The sequence below is a fragment of the Temnothorax nylanderi genome, unplaced genomic scaffold (genome assembly GCF_030848795.1).
Source record: "Temnothorax nylanderi isolate EJ_2023f unplaced genomic scaffold, tnyl_v1.0 TNYL_tig0080_pilon, whole genome shotgun sequence".
Lineage (NCBI taxonomy): Eukaryota > Metazoa > Arthropoda > Insecta > Hymenoptera > Formicidae > Temnothorax > Temnothorax nylanderi.
The window spans coordinates 756,318-776,974 of NW_027249142.1; the positions used below are offsets into that span (position 1 = coordinate 756,318).

A 20,657-nucleotide genomic window follows, 5' to 3' on the forward strand; every position below is an offset into this window, starting at 1 on the left:
AAATTAAGTCATTTTTCAATTTATTTCTAAAAGTATTTTAGTTGTAAAAATTTGACATAATGATAAAATATTGTGACAATAATTTTTATTACATCTTTTGAATATTTGAAATTAAAGTTAAGATCTTTCAATTTATATTTTATAATAATTTTAATAAAACAAAGAAAGCGGAACACCCCCCTTTCCGTATTATCTATTTTTAATAATCCCGGATGAGACTTTAGATGAATAAATTGTTATCTCTCGCCTATCCACGGTCCCATGAATTTGTATAAATAGGATATCACTTTAAAGTTAAGAAATAACCTCTTCATCAGCTTTACTAGTAGTACTTAATTAATAAAGTTTCGCCTCGATCGCGCGAGGAATAACCTTTCTCATTTGCGCAAACTTCTAACGACAGAATAGCAGACTTCTTCAAAGCGTCGAGGTGAAGTGATAGAAATGCCTTTATCTAAACTGAGAGAAGCTGCTTAATTATTCTCATTATATCTATTTTCGTAACCGAACTTATATCGTTCGTTTAATTGAGTCCGATATAGCTATTTGCAATAATCATCCATAGATTTACTTATTTGTAAGAGACAGATTTTATACAGACGTACTTGCGCTTCCTGGACAAACACAAATAGACGCATTAAGTGACATTAATTTCCAAATAATGTTTTATCGACGCGAAATACATGGGAAATGTTGATTGAGCGAACACTTGCGCACGATAGGTATTCTTGAAATTGCCATTAAATTAGTTTTTGAATCTGCATTACTTTAAATAAATTTCCGTTTGTTTGCGCAGTGTCTGTATATTGCCTTATGTGAAATTAACAGTGTACTAATCAACTTTACGTATTCCATTTTTTCGACGATAATAAACTATGAAAATACTAATGCCTTCGTCGAAAACGAAATTGGAATTCAAAAAATGAATAATAAGCATGCTGGTATAATAAATTATATGTTGTAATAATAATTATGTTAAACTTACTGTATTTACAACAAATTATACATATTTCTGAAAGGAGGTCGCCAATGACCTGCGCTAATAATTGAGGTGCTAACAAGTTATTTTTTCATCATAATTATCTCTGTAGCGCCGATAGATTCTTTCATAATTGTGCAGAAAATTTCTTATAGAGAATACGGTGGTAGTAGAGGAGCATACTTCATTATGAAAATATGTAACATTTGTAATTCGCGTATTGAAAATTGCCAAGTTGAAAACATTTAGCTAATTAAGTTACAAAAGTGCAAATGCATAAAGTCTCGTTTGCAATTAATTTTATCCAATTTTATTTTAATATCAATTTCATTGAAGAGATTGGATTGTGAGTGTTTTGAATATAAAAAATAATAAGCTGTTACTACATTTTCGTAAAAAATATCAATTGCAGATTGTTAAAAGGCTCTCTCTCCCTCCCCTCCCCTCCCTCCGTCCCTCCCTCCCTCACCCCTTCTCATTTATTAAGATTTAATATCGTGAAGGTACGTGGCGATCGTCACGCGTTGTTACAACGAGAAAACTCTAGGGAGATCCGAGTCACGATACTTCGAACAGCGGGGAAGCAGGAAATTTCAATTTATCGCCGAAATAGAAGGCGCGATCTCTCCTTCAAACGATGGCAGGTCATATTTTATACAACGTGTACGACACTAAGTCGGTATAATAAGATGAGTTACGTAGTCCAAAAGTTGCACACTTTTGCGAGACAGTCCGAAACGTATTACGCTTGCAAAAGCATCCTGCCAAGGGACACCGTAGTAATAATCATTCTCCACTGGGACAGAGACACGTGATATAACGTGACGGCACTGATGGGGTGCCGTAGATTCGCCGAGGAAGGCCGGTGTGCCCGCAGGATATTTCGCGTAATTTTCTGCGGTGTTTCACTGTCCGCGATCCATCTCGCGATAATATCTAGGCTGCGACGCGACGGGACGCGACGGGACGCGACGCGACGCGCCACACCCGCAGCAATGGATAATCACTTTGAAGCATGATTTTAGGATGGTAATTTCTCGCGTGATATTTTTCTGAAAATATAAATAACGCCTTACAAAATACGGTTTGTGAGAGAATCGAGGGTTATATAATGTACGCAAGATAAATTTAATCTTATGAAATTCTGCCATTACGATAAAATAGTATTTTTGCCTTTTTAAATATGTATTTATATATCACTATATAATTTACGATACTGTAATTTTGTTGTCTCTAGATTTCATATTCGATATCACTAATTATTGTTGAAATGCTTGGAAATGCTGAATAAAATACTCTACGTTATAATATATTAAATAAGATGTAGGTATAGATATTTCTATATTTGTGGTTATATCGATCTAAGGAACTATATGCCAACACTCATCGATAACTATGTCGGTCGCAACTTTGATTATAGTAATGTTGGTGAGATCAGAACTTGTGAGAGTGTTAAAGGAATAATTTATGATAGGAGAATTTTTCCGACGACTCAGCTTACGTGAGAAATCCGATACATATCTGCTCCTCTGGTAAAACTAATCCCCATGAATGTACGAGGTATCTCACGACTTGCGAGCTTAATTTTAATGACATTTTCTCTATTCATTTTGTCCAGCTCTTCTTAGCAAGACGTTAATCACTGCAAATTTCCAATTTTCACATTTTCTTTTCGTGGTAAATTTACTTTACGAAAAACTCTTTTTCTTTTATTGCTTATAATTAATAAACTATTGACACATTCGGATATTTATTAGAGAAAAACATATAACTTCAAATTTTCGAAAAAGTTTAATTTTCATTAAAATTGAAATAGTAATTTATGGAATGTTTATCTCCACGAGAAAATAGATAAAAACATATTATGTTTAATAATATATTTACTTTTAATTAAATTTTAATTAATTTCTTAAACTTATTTGTGGTAATGTAATATAGTATAATGTAATATAGTATAATGTAATATTATGACTTTATTTTATATTAGGCAGTACTATCTGTTGTAATTTGTTAATTAAAATGAAGTTTTCATCTATTTACATATAAAATGGAACAAAATGTAGAGACAGAATCTTTCTCCATGGAGAAACAATCCTTCTAAAAAATAATTATTCAAAAATCATGTAATAGTTATAAAGTAGTTGGGGCTCGAGATAGAGGAAAAACGATGAAACATAAAACGTAACATAGACAATTAGTCTATTAAATGTTGATTAGTCTATTAGTGTTTTAAAGTCCATCACGAATTGCATGTATATACAATTATCGTAAATAAGTAAGATAATAAAATTAACTTAAAGATTTATACGATTTCTCAAACATTTGAGAGCAAGAGCAGTCTCAATTAATTTTAAAATATTTGCGAAGAAATTCTCGAAGGTCTATGGATAGGATTAAGCTTTTCAGTTTCAAATTAAGCAACAAATTTAAGATATCGTTCGCGTCACATAAAGAGAATTGCGATGCCCATTTTTTTTAACGCCGACGCACCTAGACCGTTTCGAATCACGAATCGGTACTCACCCCGCATTTCACGGTGAAAAAGAACTTTTCCTTCCTTTTGCTCACGCGCTCTCATATCCACCGATAAGCCGCACGCACGCTGCTTCTATTGCAGGTTCAAGTACTGCGGGTCAACGACTCGTGTTCGCGCTGGCATACAACGGTCGAGCCATTATCGTTCGAGGCGAATGCGATCGGTCTATAGCTCACCCGTATAGCTACCCCGTCATTGTATCCGCGTCGTATTGAGATGACGATTAGGTAAAGTCGCTTTGTTTGTAGAATATTGTTATACGCTAATTAGCGCGCTCATGCATCAGTGCTGTGCGTGCGAGAGCAGTCGCTCTCTATCGCGAGACACGTCACGATACGTCTCGCGGGGGGGGGAAATAAATATCGCTATACATTATTATACCACGTATTATTAACGATTAATATCATCGCTGTTCATTCTGTAAACTTATTTTGTAAATTTAATCTTGACATTGTCGCGCCGCGTCGACACATTATCTCACGTCTTTCCATGATAACCGTGCGAACTTGTTGTGTGACCCCGACAATAACCCAGTCGAATCAGCGTATCGCTGTTGACGCAATAACATCTTTAGATAAGATAAACCGTGATGCGAAACGTCAATTATTATACATCGCCGATATTTCTGTTATATTTCATACTCGACGAAATGTATTATATTTTGGCGAGAGTATGTGTCCTAATTTGTTTTTAACTTATACATGAGATACACATAAATTGTGAGAGCGGGTAAGCAGATATTCCAAGAATGCTCATAATAAAGCGCGTTCCACTTTGGAATAGTAGCGCATTGAAATAGGAAAAGAGAGAAAAATATAGAAAGAAAACTGCAAGAAATTCAAAAGTTTATCTAAGCTATCTGCTGACTCTAAAAATGTCGGAAAGTTTTTGTAAGCTTTGTAAAGCTCTGTTAAAATGATAATGCAAACATTTTTGTGGAGACTCTTGGTACGCATTTAGTTAACAACGATGAAAGTTCAGAAAAGAGTTTTGTAAAGAGTTTTGCAAGGAATGCAGTAGAAAATGGTATCATTCTGAATATCCGAGCGTAAAAAGCTATAAGACTTATTTCTATTATTGTTTCTTTAAATCAAATGCCTCTCAAGAGAAATAAATAGAACATTGTGCAAAACTTGCTAAGGATCTAAGTAAAAACAAAAATTCACATGTGTATTTATTATAATGCATCAATATAACTTTCGAAAAATCAAAGTACTTAATTTTGGCAGATTTCCGTTATTTTTCTTTCTGAAACGTTTTTAACTAAAATGTTATGGTCCTAAAGATTAAGACGTATGTAAGGTTTTAGAGGAGCTTTTACATACTTTTCTACGGCTATTTTTCGAGTCTCTCGATAAAACTTTCTTGGTTCCTTTTAGCAGTCTTTTCGTGAAAATCTGAAAATCTCCTGAAATGTTTGCTGGGCGTAGATCTGTTAAACCACGGGTGCGTTTTCAGAAGATTAACTTGACTTGATCCTATAATAACGTGAGATTCAACGCGAAGCACCTTTGCCGACGATGACTATCTCGTAGCGTTTTAGCCAATTAGCATGTTTGAACCCATTTAGATCCGTGAAGAGACAGATCCCAAGATTGTAATGAAAGTGCGGATTTAATGCTTTATATAGAAGAAAAGCTATTCAGCTTTAAGGCAAGGCGGATTTGACATGCTTTTATCGCAAGATACACGTGCAGAAGGTAAAGAAACAAATTTTAATATTTTTTGAATTTTTGTGCTTGATATATTCCTCTCATTTCAATTTTTTCCTCAATTAAAATCTATATAATTTTTTGATATTTATTAGATATTTTTGTAACTTCAAATTAAAACTTTAATTATCAAATTTATAGGACACTTACTATAGAAATAATAGGAAGAAATTAATAAGGATAAGATTTTGTAATTTTTTTTATATAACTGTTTATATAACTCTTGCAATTTAATTAATAACATTTTATGAAAACTTGTGATGAAAAAATTTTTCATCGTTTATAACTGATGAATCATTAGCGCTGTCCGTGCGAGATATTTTTATGAGGAAATCGATTCGAATAAATTCGTAGGTATAATGGAGGATATGAAACACGATGCGTATCTAGAATGTTATTTCTGTCATGGCTGACGTTAATATTTGCGAACGCGCGATAAATGAATATTTGAAACCCAGGAGCAAAAATACGCCATGCAGACGCATACATAGTTTACAAACTGTATTGTCCTAAACCAAGTATTATATTTTAAAATTGGTGTACCATTGTTGGTTTCGAACACACTATCTATAGACTGGTAAACATATGAAAATGGTTTCTATTCGCGCGGTAAAAACGCTCATCTGCCAGATCTGCCATATCGGAAAATCGGGCCCCGTCGAAAATTTATATCACTTTTAATCCGTGCCACGTTAAATTTCCGACATTCTATTCGTCGACGTCCACTCTCCGCGCCTCGGCCTATTTCAACCACGCTGCATTTCCCTTGACGACCGGCGCTTTTTATCATCTCACACCCGGAGCGCGACGGTAATTACTTGAATTTCCGAGGCCTTTGGACAGCTGAAGATCGCCGAGTTAGGCATCGCACGAGCGGAGACAAGCGTTTAATTTACCTGGACCAAGTTCGCGCGCGAAGTCCTTGTCGCAGTCCGTGGCGCCGAATGAAATTGCGAAAGTTGTTCGTCTAGAACGACAATGGCGCAAACGAGGTGTGAAGCAAGGCTATGAAATATAACGGTACGACAACGACGACGACGACGACGACGACGACGACGACGACGACGAATCCAGGCTCGGCGAAGGCCTCTCTCTGGCTGGCTTTTTACTTTACCACGCAGCCATGTAACATCGGCCAATGATCGATATTGCGTGTCATCTCTCATCTACCGAATCGATGTATATTCGGAAGGAGAAACGTTTTACTTGCGCGCGCGAACACCATCGGCGCGCGGCACTGGCCGACTTGGGCCGAGTTATGAATAATGCATGCGATAAATTTGCGTCGCACGCATGCAAGCGCGCCCCGGTAATTCCATTAGCTGTACCATTTTATCGCCCGATACCGTGGATTCAATTGAGTAACTCCTTTCACGCCGCCAAGTACCATTCCGTTATTTCCTACGACCACCCCTTGCGCCACGACAAGTCGCGCGGGCGTGGAATATAGTACGTGATCCCGATATTTCTCGCGCACGATAAACGTCGCGCGGCATGTTAACTAGTTTATTAACGTCTACGTTGAATTCCTGCGGCAACCATTTGGTTCGTTTGTTTAAAAGTAAAATACATATACCACATACCTGCAGAAAGTAAATTTAGTAAAGTTTTTATATTTCTACATGCCTAATCTTTTTGGATTTTTTAAAAAAGTTCTGAAGATTATAATACGTTTTAAAGAAAGCTTCTGATATTCAATTATAATTATCGAAAAGATGAAATTAAAAATAAAACTCTGGTATTTTTTTATTCTCAGATGCAAATTTTCAGTTTCATGGATAAGAAGCTTTTTTAAGTCTAGCATTTTCTTCGAAAACGAAAGTCTTAAGTTTTTGTACTTTTAGAGCTTTATACAGACAATAATTCATGTCTCTTGTAATACATGGTGCTATCTTATTATCTTCATTATGTTACAAATCAACCATCTCTTCCTATCCTTACAAAACGATTCATTAATCATTTTAATTAATCGAGGAAACGTCGAGGACTATATATAGTTTTATTACTTCTGCCGCTTCATCTAGCAAGCACTAATTATCTTTTCTGCATTAAGTAATAAGTATATTCAATGTCAGTAATAACTAAATAATATTATAACAAAATAATTGTAAAATGTCCATGTTTTACATCAAAGCTTAATTCCATTAAAAAACATGTTCTTTGCAATGCTTATGAATATATATGTTTTTATTTATTCATTTTCATCGATTTATTGCAAATAGTATATGTATTACGTATGTTAATTATAAATTTTATAATATATGAAATAAACTAGTTCTACTTTTTTATTATATAGACACGTGGTTATATGTACATAACTCAATAAGTACATAATTGAATATTCTCTATCCAGTCTATCCGATGCGCACAAATTTTATCTTTTGCTTTATTTAATTCAGACGCTATTAAAACGTCTCATTAAAGCGTTGAGTTTGATTAATAATCTCATCCTCATTATGCGATTATGTAATGCATAATGTACATTTATAGATGTATATTTCTTCAGATATTATCGTAAATTTAAGCAGCATATTATATTCTCTTCATTCTTTACTTCATTTTACAAGCGATTCTGTATTTTAACAAACTTGTTACTTTAATTTCGCGTTTAACTTCTTATTCATCACATTATTATACATTATTCCTGTTTTTATCGTAAGTTTCTATTTCGTTTAATTACCGACAATGCAAAAATACGAAGTAACTTCGCTTTTACATGAAACCTTTATACATCGCAAATTGAAGATTCTGTTTCTGCGCGTAGAACATTTTTCATTGAGTCCCAGTTAAATATACAATTATAATTGCTTCTCAAAAGGAATCTGTTATTTTAGGGAAAATTAGAATTTACATAGTGCAAACCGAAAACTCTGCTTCCACGTATATACATTGAAAATATTGAAAATTTTCGCGTTAAATTTCATTTAAATATACATATATACATACATTTAAATGTAACTATTCTACAAAATGTATCTATAATGTCGGGGGAAGTTACGTGACACGTTTTTCTCGCGAATTCCCTCACTTCCAGATGCCCCTCTGTAATTGAGAGCTAAAATTATAAATCATCTTCCTCTTTCAGTTTACGTCGACCATACGCGATGAAGGAATTGTATGGATATCGCAGGCACACAGCAAACAATCGACTTCCTCCGCGTTTACGAAGCGCAAACATGAGCCATAAATCTCTACGTTTCTTTCCCGTACCTCGCTTACTCTTTGACTAGAACAGCAGTCGTAAATTTCTCCTTCTTCGAGCAGCAAATGTCGCGTTGCAATTAACGTAATTAAACTGAATCTTAATTATCGCGGGCGGTAGTGGATGAGATTGTATCTGTGTCATGAGGTACCGCTTCGCTGCTTCGTAATGCGTGGATGCCTCTTGTACTCTCTCTAAAAGCCTATTTCTCATCTCTTATTATCATCGTTCCTATTCTCCCCTATGACAATATTGATATTGTAGATGGATTTTACAAGTGACTATAATTAGTAACTAATTATTGACAAGTATCTCCAAGTAATCGTTTGCAAAACAATAATAAATGTTTCTTTTTACAAGAAAGTCAACAGTAAAGAATACGAATGTGTCTGAATAATAGTTTGAAACACATATACCTAAATGTATTAATGTGCTGCTTTAGCATTTTTGTGATTTTCAAAAAACTAACAAAAATATTTTTGTTAGCTGTATAATAATGTTTTTGTTGCTAAATTACGTTCACGGGATTGCAAGATTGCACGCTGGAAGCAGCGAGAAAACGCTGACAAATTCGAACCGTCACACAGGAGCACATTAATAAATAATTCCACGATATTTGTCTTCTTCACGATTAAAAGTACTTTTTCATGATTTTCCCCAACGGCCGTCTAACGGCGCGAAGGCACGCCATACCATTACCCCGTCGCAGACACGGTTCATGCAAGATGATTAGAGAGCGGCAAAGCAATTACCTTCCGTGCACATGAAGAGTATGGCAGCAATTGAGAGCCTCGCTTGCCATCTCAGAGCCATTTCCGCGACTGTTTCGGGAGACGCTTACACTTTGATACTGAAACGATTCACATCCTCCTTAGCGAGATCGCTAACTATCACCACTCACTGATATACCCCACCAGGCGACACCAGGTCTTATCACCGCCGACTTGCTTTGGCTCTTACGCCCGATTATTAGCACATGATCTCGCACAGCCGTATCCGCGGTTGGAACGAGACAACCGGCGGTCTAGTCGCGATTCAGTCGCGATTTAGTCCGGAAGGTTTCAATTCACTTGAAAAAAAATAAATTATCGTGACGATGGTCCGCGTCAGATTTCCCGTGAGAAATGACGCGTATATATTCGAACCGCACAATTCTCCGCACTTTGGTGTGTCGTCTATTTCCTGTAGTCGCCACGTAGGCGATAACGCGCACGGAAATGATTATGGCGAAACTTTCGACGGGCAACGTGCCGCGTGCTGCGAAACTTTCCACCTATATCCTCCTCGTCTGCTCCGCTCTCCCGCGGAGTCTTCGTTAAAATCTTCGCGCTCCTTCACTCGACGGTTTAAATCTTCCGGTTATAAAGAGTCGTGTGTTAAGCGCCTCGGAGGAACTTGACGTGAGGAGGAACTTCACGCCTCGCGCGACGATTTCGGGGATTTTTCAGGGCTGCGAGTCGGGGAATCGCCTCATAGGGCGGTCCCAACTTTCGTCGCGCGTACGCGCGCGGTCCGCGTCGGCAGTGTCCTAGGAATCGAAGATTGTCGTAGAGTTACAGAACACATAGCGAGACGCGATTGTCTCGAGAACACATCTGTTTCTCTCTTTACTTTCACTTTGTTCAAGAATCTCTCAAGAATCTTTCAGACACAAGGATAAAGCACCGGCGATCGACACTACATCCCGCCAGATCGTTCGAGAAGCGATCGATCGATCGCGCGCGATTCACCAAGGAACGCGAAAGCTCGTCTTCGTTCCGTCTTCGTTCCGTCGCTCTACTCCGAGATCGCTCGAGATCTCGCGCAGCCAGCGGTCCGGTCGTAAAAATGTTCTCCGTTCACCGCATAACTGCTGCCGTCGTTCAATTCCACGTTCGTCGCGACTCCCTTTTTTACGATTATGATCAAGAACTCATCGCTCGAAACTGTTTCCTCCGTCTCGTTCCGCTTTCTTTCTTTTTTTTTTTTTATTTCTTTTCCCGTCTTTCTTGCTCGTCCTCTACCTCCGCTACCGTCGGCTACGTTTCGACGATCGACACGAAACTCCACCCGCCGCGAATCTCCATACCGATTTTCCGACCCGCGAGCTTGCACCCCGCGCTATTTTAATAAATCGTCACGATGACCGTTCGCGTACGCGACATTGTATATAGCATGACGGCACGCACCACGTCTTGTTTCGGTGGCAGATTTACCCTGACTGGGGAGATTCTCGGCCGTAGGAGCATGCGCGCTTCCGATCCACCCCCTGTGACGATGGAAGCGCGCAGAGGGTCCACGGACGCGGACACACACAGAGACGCACACTAACGCGCGCGCACTCTCACCCCACAGGAGAGGACGTCGACACACGTTCGTTCAGAAGCGCGTACGCACACGCACGTAAACGTATATATATGTGTGTGTGATAAGGGAAACCTCTCTCTCTCTCTCTCTCTCTCTCTCTCCCTCTCTCTCCTCCCTCTTTCTCCTCCCTCTCTGTTGCTACCCCTTCGCCCCTCTCTCTTTCTCTCTCTCCCTTTCTCTCTCGTCCCTCTGTCTCCTTATCCTCCAGGACGTACGGCACTGTGTGTCACGGACAGAAACTGTGGCAGGGCGTGCAACGAGTGCAGAATCAAGGCACGAAATCTACAGTGCTCTTAGAAATGTTGCGATGGGCTTAAAGATTTACTCGCGTCTCCACGTACTTGTCAATCCAATCACGAATACGGCGGACCCCTGACTGCAGACTGCCGATCTTCTCGAGATTTCTTGTCGACGATATACGGAAAATTCCAACGACATGACGATAAAATCTTAAAAGAAAAGAATCTCCGGTTAATATCCCAAAATCTGAATTTCTAAACTATAGATTATCATAATTGTATTATTGCATTTGTCATTACTTATTGTTAGTAACAGAATGATAGCATATCAGATTCTCAAATCGATTTTGATAAAACTCGTATGTTTGTAAGAATAAATAAAAATAATTTTGTCTCTACAAATATTTAAGATCTCACCAATTTGATTTAAAAAATTAGATTTAATAAAATTCAAACCATTCTTTTACGTTATTAACTTTTTGTAAATTAATAATTATTATTTTTTGATACTTTTCGATATCATATCGTTGCACAGATAGAATTTCGAAGAATCGTCGGAACATAAATTTAATTAAACCTGAAATAAAATACTAGTTTAAAATCGTGATGTAACTGTAACTTTAAATAACATCCATTTCGATATATCAATAAATATTTAATCTTATCGTATAAAATTTTTATTTCTATATCTATTATTCAACTCCCGTTCTCTATGCACATAAATATATTCTTGTGTATCTTTTCTCGTTCATTTGTACTCCGATACTCCAACACCAAGAATCGAAACTATCTCGAGAATACAATAGTCCGAGAATGCAAGTAACACAAGAACTCGAGCAACGCGCTTAGTTCGACTAAAGGAATACAAATTATAAGGAAACAAGTAATGCGAGGTGGGTCGCTCGACGAATACAGAGAATACGCATAAAACTTTCGAAAATATACTTAAAAAGCGCCGTGCACTATACATGTACACGTTCTTGTCAGTTCAGCTTGAAGACGCAAATGCTCGTCAATATCCAAGAAACGTATTTGTTCCTATTATCTTTTATTGCATTGTATATTATTGATTGTGGTACGCACACATTTCGTCACTGTTATTGTAACACATCAAGGGCAATCGTTAGTTTCATGTTACGCCACCATACAATATACAAAATTAATATAAGGACCAAGAGAGAATATTTTTTTCATACGATAATTATATGGACTATAACCGAAAATTATATACTACTATAGCTTGATGCCCGTGCTTCGCTACGATAACACGTTTCACCCTTTTTCACCCTCTTAGAAGTTGAATTTCTAAAAATCCCTTCTTATTAGTGGGTGCTTACCCGAATTTCATGTTTCTAGGTTTAGGGGTTTGGGTTGGGCGTTGATGAGTCAGTCAGTCAGGGCATTTATTTTTATATATGTCTATAGATTGGATAAGGTGTTAAATAAAAAAGGCTTAGAGAACGTAGTTCTCGAGTGTACTCTCTAAATAAAAGATGTTTATTTATTATAAATTTAAAAATCTATTTTAAAAGTTAAGAGTGCGGTTTTTGATTTCGATAATACAGATGACTCGATCACTTTTACGTCATGCATGCCACTTACAAATGTATACAGGTTACAGACAATGAAATGTCACTGGTGGAAGTCATATTCCGCGAAAAGTGCAGTATTGCATATATTGGTGGAACTATAATCATACTATCTGCGATCCAATTGATACAGGATACGTCAGTTGCATTTTCAAAGTATGTCAACGGCGCATGAACTTTTTGCACGAAAGTGTTATTGGTAATTTTGAAAATTGCTCGTATTTTTATTTCGCTAGCTATATCGATCCGCGGTCATGACGGGCGTTATTTTTACGCGTTGAAGCAATGTTGGAAAATACCGTGAATTCTTACCGTAGAAAGATAATGGATATAAATATATATTGCAGGAAGAGATTACTCTCGGAAGGATTCTATTTTTTGATATACTGATTGATTTGAGTATTTATTAGAGTTAACAATTGTTTAATGGTCTATTAACTTATAAATATCATTTTAATCAAAATATTTTTATTTAAAAAATTTGTAAAACATGTTTTTTAAAAATATTTATTGTATCTAACAAAAAATTTATTTTGGCATACGGATTTATGTGTCTGTAGTACGAATACAGCAAGCTGAATAAACGGCGAGAATTCTCCAGTTTATTATTATCTAAAAATATATAACTGTCAACAATAATGTCAAGAACTTAAATTTTCGTAATATTTAAAAATAATTTTAAACGCACTTTTAAAAGTGATACAATTAAATATTCACATACAGAGAAAGAGAGAGAGAGGAGAGAGAGAGAGAGACCTGTGGTTTTGTTGTGTCTTTCATTTCCGTTTGAATAAAATTACAATAAAACAAAAATCTCTGTAACATATTAGCGGGCAAATTTTACGTTTCAACCCACTCGTTGAGTTAAAATACAGATTTATTCTCTAAACGCTAAAGTGCAAATCCAACATTTGTTTATATGGAACGCGCACCCGATTTGCGCGTAAATTTGCCGCGATTCAAAACTTTTAACTGGTTTACCGCGTCGCGACAAAATGAAAGTAAATATCGTGAGAGATATTTTCCTACCGTTATTCGACGCGACTTAACGCGACCGAATTGGGAGACCCGTGCATTGAAAATACTTCACCATTTGATTTACGTTTGCATGTATCATCGCTTTTAAGCTGCCAGTAGTAATCAGCCGAACGCGGCCGGCCACCATTTCCCTCGATAGCGCTTTTTCACGGTGAAAACGCGGTGAAACTTTTACTTCCGTTTCAGCGCGGATGGAAATTCTGTCATACCGAGTCCCGTGTGTAACAACCATTAACGCTCCCAATCGCGAACATATTTTTTTCGTCGCGTGTTTTTAAGATACAAACATGCAACTTTAATGTCACTCAATATTGTTAGCCTGATTCATGTACATACTTCGAGTTGTAATTTCAGAGCTTTAGCATCGTCAGCTCTGATTTTTTTATTAGAATAATAAGCAACATATAAAATAGCTATAGATGTTTAGAAAAAGAGATTTACTAATAAGTTTTTCTCTTTTTCTCTATTACATCTTTATATATTTATTATAAATTTTGTTATATTTTATTGTGTAATATTATATTGTTTAATATTATAATGTAATGAAAGTACATTTATGTTGCATTGATGCACGATATATGCATGGGCAGGATTATCATGTAACATTTTGTTAAATTTGTGCACGAGAGGATTTATTGCGGAACACTTAATAAACAACGCCCTATTTCTCTTTTCCTCGCTATTTTTTTTCTTATATTGATTACGTGTATTTTGATGTAAATATTGAAATAAATTCTCGTCATTCCAGTCATAATTTAAACAACAACTTAAACTTTATAATTACTTTGGCTAGAAATTCTTTAAATGTCCAGAGGAGAGTGTGCAAAGTTACATACACAATCAAGTTACTATTAGTTTACGTATTATACATATATTCGTTTACTAGCGTTGTTCTTTTAATAATGTATAAAGACTTGAAAATAAAAAATTTACTTATGCATTCTAAATCACTCTTTGCTCATTGTCCTGTTTATAATTCAGTTTTCTGCCAATCGTGGTAAATCGAAATGGTACACAATGCATAATCAATGCTTATAGATCGGCAACATTTCTAGAGCCACAGTAAATATTCGGACGTCCACGATAAGGTCAGCACGGAGGCTTTGAATATTAACTCATGTCTCCATTTTGCATGTCGACGCGATCATGGATACCCAGACTCCCGGCAAAGCCTAAACGATCATGCGATATTGCAGTATGTCAGTGGTTGGAGCACTGATGTGTATCCGCACGAAAGTACGCCATGTGTTCACGTGAAATACGTACCATTACTTGGCTGGATGAAACACAAGTGACGCTCTCTATCGCGCTGGAGACGGTACGTTATTAATTTTGTAAGACAAATGCACCGAGATCTATGGTAAATACGTACAGGCAAATTTATGCTTGTTTAACGTCGTTACATAGTTAAGATAAAATCTTCCCTGCAGATGTGATAATACTTTTAAAACATTTATATTCGGCGTGGACGGAAATCCTGTTTTATAAAGTTGGACCGCTGAAATTAGACACTAGAAAAAAACTTTATTCTATGAAAATAGCGTATATAATAGCAAGAAGACAATGAAACTGGAAGGAATATAAAAAACTGATATATAGGATAACATTTTCTGCTTTAATAGTGAGAGAGAGAGAGAGAGAGAGAGAGAGAGAGAGAGAGAGAGAGAGAGAGAGAGAGAGAGAGAGAAAGAATATTTAATTCTTCATATACTTCTGAATGTTAGATATAGAATTAAAATTTTTAAAAATCCTGGCTTTAAAAAAAATTAATTATAATTTTGTAGATGGAAAAAATCAGATAGAGAATATTTTCAGACAAAATTTTATTTTGTTAGATAGAAAGATAGTAGTTGGCACTTCTCTGTGAGTTAGAATCTCACCTAACTTTTTATCATCAAAGATTGAATACGATTTGCCAGTACGTTATATTGGTAAAGATCTATAAACAACAAAATTATTGTGACCTCAATTAATGATTATGCCCACACAGCACAGGATATTCTGAGGGACACTTGTGCATCTGCTGGATATCTACCGGATATCGGATATCCGCCGGATGTCTTACGGTTAGTGAGATATCTCAAATGTCTGTAGGACGTCCCTCAGATAAAGTGTGCTGTGTAGGTGATATATGATCTACAATTTTAGATATTTTCTTCCTGACCAGTTGTGTTTATGTCGAATATTTTAAATTCAATTTAGTCTCATTATTCTCTTCCTGCGTTATATAAACATTCTTCTTAATCCACACGAAACACGCACGCTTTAACAAGCGCGATTTATCTACCGTCACCTCAAAAATGTATTACAGGTGTAAAACTAATGCTAAGCTCTTAATTAGAAAACGTCAAGTGCGACGTTAACGATTATTCCCCAAATTTCTTCTGGAAAGCTAGGTTACAAAGCGGCGTATTTAGCTTGGCGAGCGTTAATGAAGAAAGCACACAAGTAATCGGAGCTACTTTATATTGCGAGGCATTTGATGAGCACATCGATGGCCTTGCGTGCGCTGTCATTATCGGTAAATAATTAAACGTTCGGCACGTGAAGTGTCCTCCGCGTAACTTTCGTTCGGCTAGCTTCGGAAAGCTGAGGCTCGTTTGCGCCGGTCATCGAGAAAGGGTGGTAAGAGCATTAATCTCTTTCCATCATCGGGTCGTGCGATCATCCCGCGAATTCAATCTCCGCCGTTATCGCGAAGACGGTCGCGATGTGATACGCGTCGCAGGCTCGTTTCAGGCGCTGATCGCACGAAAGCGTGACCGCGGGGGCGGACGTCCGCGCGAAAATGAATGAAAAGAAAGAAGAAGAGAAAAATAAAATAAAAAACAAGGAATGTCCCGCTTGATGACGTACAGGCCTTCCGTCCCACCTCGGTGGGTTATAAATAACGTCTCGCGTGACGGGCCCGTACCTTGGCGAGCGGGACCATTCATCAGCTACGCCTCGCACGTGAAACGTTCCGATAACGACTCGACGCCGAGCGGCGCGGCGCAGCGCGGCGCGAGAGAGTCGATCGTTTACCCGAAAGACACGCCGATCGACGAATCCGTCCGTCTGCCGTCGCGCGATGTGATTTCGCGCGATCTTTCAGTGCCAGGTCATTTGGCGCGGCACCGTCGATAGCGGGGGGAGGACGCAAGCTAGGTTGGCCGCCACCGTTAAGATAGCGCCGCCACCGCACCGCGTAGCGATGTAGATGCGTTCCCGTTGCATACCCGGGATGAATGATGACGATCGCTCTCAAAGATTTTGCTCTCGACTGCAGTTCTCGGTCGCCGTGATCCTCCTCTTCGATCACGACCTGACTTTGCGCCGCGAGGATCGCGCGCTCTCTTTAGAACTTCAGTGTAGTGGTTTATCTTTCCTGCCTCTCTCGTAGGTCCCTGAAATCTCGATCTCGCAAACAGCTATTAATTAGAAACGACTGAATAGTTTCGGTTTCTTACTCGGAAATCGTCTTTTGGCATATTAGAATGTACGATAATAGATCCAAAGTTCCAATATCTCTCAAATATCTACCTTTCATTTCACGTTATTTATTTAAGATATATATCGTTCAATATGTACATATTCCAAAAGTTTTTTGGGATATTTCAATTTTTTTTCATTGGATTTAATTTCGATGGATTCGTAGTGCGCGTTATGGATCGTGCGGAATTCCGAAAGAGTTAGATTATATCACGAAACTGATGCGTTTTAAAGAAGATTGTGTACGATACTTTAAATAATACAAACAACAAACGCTAAGAAACAATTCGCTAGAGAAATTCGAGACCGTCCTCTCGTCGATAGGCAATAGACATAGACATGTCGCATACAGGACTTTCTCTATAGTCCCCTTACGTAAAGGAATTAGATCTCGGCAAGGTGTTAGATGTTAGATGTTCTAACCACTATAGAAGACACTGCTCCTGATAGCATTACTGTCGCAATGTAGCGACGTAACTCGATTTCACGTTTGAAGATAATCAGGGCTCTTAGGCTGCATAGACTACGACTTTGATCAGTCCCATCGGATCGTATACAATACGATACACGATATACAGAGAAACGTAACATGTGCTCAACTTACTTTAGCTAATCTCAGATAATTAAGATCGCGTTCTATGTCTGCTCTCAATCACAGATCTGATTTGATATCTTGCGTCGTATGAGAAGCTAATTTAACTTACATTTATTAAAAATACAAAATGTTATTCCTGTTTTTTTATTTGAATTAAAATTACAGAATAAGGAAGAAAGAAAGATATCTACTTAAAAAAGAATTTAATTTAATCTTCACAATTAAAAATTGTGATAAATGAATCATACAAAAGATGTCTACCATATGCCATCATTTATTTGTATAAATTTATTGATCGATTTAAAACTGACTTCTAGTAGTATCAGCGATATTTTTCGCCAAAACCTTATCAAATATTCATTATTACAGTTACAAATGTGTTCAAGCAAGTAAAATATTAAATAGATATGTATTTAAAGAACAAATAACTGAAAAATCTATGGTTTTCCGAAAACGAAGATAAATAATAAAATTTTATTTTATAAAATTTTATTAATAAATATTAATCTTTTTGAAATTTACTTAATCAGATTTGTATATATATAATATTCGAGGACTTATTGCGAGAGTATTTAATATAGAAAATTACAAGTTATATAGCGAATGATAAATCTCTTTACGTTTTCGCTAAGGAAAGATCGATTTCAATTGATCAAGGATTTCAGTCAAAAGGGCTCGTTAGGTCTGGGGAGCAACCTGCACTTATGTAAAATCTCTTCTTTGTAACGGCATCTAGATTCGTTCCCTGAAATATTCATATCGACTTTCAAGAGCGCCTCATGTAACGGCGGTAACACGCTCTTTCTCATCCTTTAACGCTCTCGAAAATCGCCCTGTCGGGCGTGAGTAATCGGACGTAGTAACGAAGTCGTTACTCCCGAAAGGCCGCCGCCTCGCCACCCGGTGATCGTTCGGCTGATTCATTCGCCGCGAGAGCACCCGCTAATTTTGCGCCGCGCTGCAACGCGGGGCACGACGATTACACCCCTCTAAGAGCGGTGTTAACTGGAGGAAAAGAGAGTATAAAATTTTGCCACGGAACTCTGTATACCTCGTAGAGATAAACCCGAGCGATAGTTGCTGCGTCAACATACGTGAGTGTGTGTGTGTGTGTGTGTAAGTTTGTCTTTGTATGCGCGTACATGTATGCGTATGTTTGTTGTGTACGTGAATGCACGCGGCCACCCTCGAGCGAAGTTAAGGGTAAACTTGGTATGCTCACGGCATCGGTTAACGGCGGTACGTAGCCGACGGGGAGGCGATGTAAACGCTTGTCTCTAGCTCGGCAAGTTGGCGACCTCCTTCTTTCGCGGAACACGACCGCGACACGCTAAGATTTCCGATATTTCGAAACTGGCGCCGATATAACGTATATACGCGGCTAGCTCAAACATAGCGCGTACTTACTTGTTCGCGAGCCGCGCCGCGTGCTCGTTCACGTCCTGTCTTATCGGCGCGGCTACGCCAATAATAGCCTTGCGCGAAATTGAAAACGCCCTCCCCCGAGGGACCGGGGATGCAGAAAAATACGTCACGCGCCTGCGATAAACGATTCCGCACTCTGGAAATGTTTGTGCGCCATGTTTCTCGCAGGCTTTCGTGCCATTGTCGATTCCGCGAGATAAAACCGGGCGTTTATATAAATCGCATTTGTGTGTGTCTTTTGAACCATCAACGCTTTAAAAAGTTGAAGTGGAATCATGGATACCGTTGTGTGTTGATAAGCATCGAATACTTGCTCGGATAACTGTTACCGGTCTGGATACACTTTTCCTCGACAAAATTTCCTTCTTACGCCGCGTGATATTTCTTCCCAATCGAAAGAATTGTTCAAAAAGGCAGCAACAGAACAGTCAGTGGGAATTATAAAAAAATCTAGCACGGCAATATTGACTAAATCGGATTGGAAGATGAATCGAACATGCAAGTTGAAAATTCAGGTCCAGCGGAAATAAATATCAATGTTTAAAAGAGAAAAAGATAGTTAATGAAGAGGATATTTTAATTGAATTGAACGTTTTAATAATAATATAAGTCAGTATGCTTTGAAAATTTAAATAACCAACGTGATTATGTGCTTAATATTTAAAAATAAAATATTTAGTACAATATAAGACGTAATTTCACACACGAAAAATATAACAGATACACGATCCACACAAAGATTTCTATCGTCATCCGAACAATTTCAATTTTTCAACGTATATTTAAAAAATTGCCAGTTTAATTAAAATTTGATTCACCCTTCAATCCTATCCACTTGTCATTGCAGTGTTATTAGATTCGAAATTAATGCTCGTATTATGACAAAATTGAAACGCTAGCTGCATCGTACTTGTAAGGTATTTTGACTAAGTTCCTCGCGTATTATACTTTGAACTAAGTTATCCGTAAACTAAACAGCTAAGTTCGCAAGATTATGGTCGAAACACGCGACCCTCAGGTTACCCCTGAGTGCGGATTTAGGTAGAGATCTTGGTTGAATCGAAAATTTTGACAGTCCGCCAAAACGAGATAGTTACGTATTTCGCTGCTTGCACTTGCGGTTAATGCCGAACATAGTTCGATATTACGTCGGAGATCGAATGTAAGCTCGAGTTCTCGAATTCACATAAAAGTGAGGGAATACAATTTAGTATTACATACAGAGAATCTTACGAACTGTCATATAATAAATAGAATCGGTCATCTAAATCATTTTAGATAATTGAAACATAATATTTAATATTTATAAAAGAATATTTAATATAGCGACAACTTAAACACTAAAGATGCTTAGAAATTAATTATATGTATTTAAAAGTTCCAAAACCTTGCAGCTTTTTTAAATTTATTTGGCGTAACATTGCAAATATCTCCCAAACATTTTTTTGTCGTTGTATTATATAAGTGTTATTCTATAATAACACACACACACCTGCTTCTATATTTATTATAAATAGATGTTATC

The 20,657-nt window shown here is 37.4% G+C and overlaps 1 protein-coding gene and 1 long non-coding RNA gene across 4 annotated transcripts in view; one reads left to right on the top strand and one right to left on the bottom strand.

Annotated features, from left to right (window-relative positions):
* Nucleotides 1–10,636, bottom strand: part of LOC139774384 (zwei Ig domain protein zig-8) — a 43,457-nt gene extending 32,821 nt beyond the window's left edge. For 2 of the 3 annotated variants that reach the window (XM_071709617.1, XM_071709618.1), the window contains exon 1: nucleotides 9,182–10,636. In XM_071709617.1, coding sequence (XP_071565718.1) covers nucleotides 9,182–9,242 — 61 coding nt within the window. In that variant the 5' untranslated portion in view covers nucleotides 9,243–10,636. The remainder of the gene's footprint in view (nucleotides 1–9,181) is intronic. The other variant, XM_071709615.1, reaches the window with a different exon arrangement.
* Nucleotides 1–20,657, top strand: part of LOC139774397 (uncharacterized) — a 195,452-nt gene that overhangs the window by 124,809 nt on the left and 49,986 nt on the right. The window lies entirely within an intron of this gene.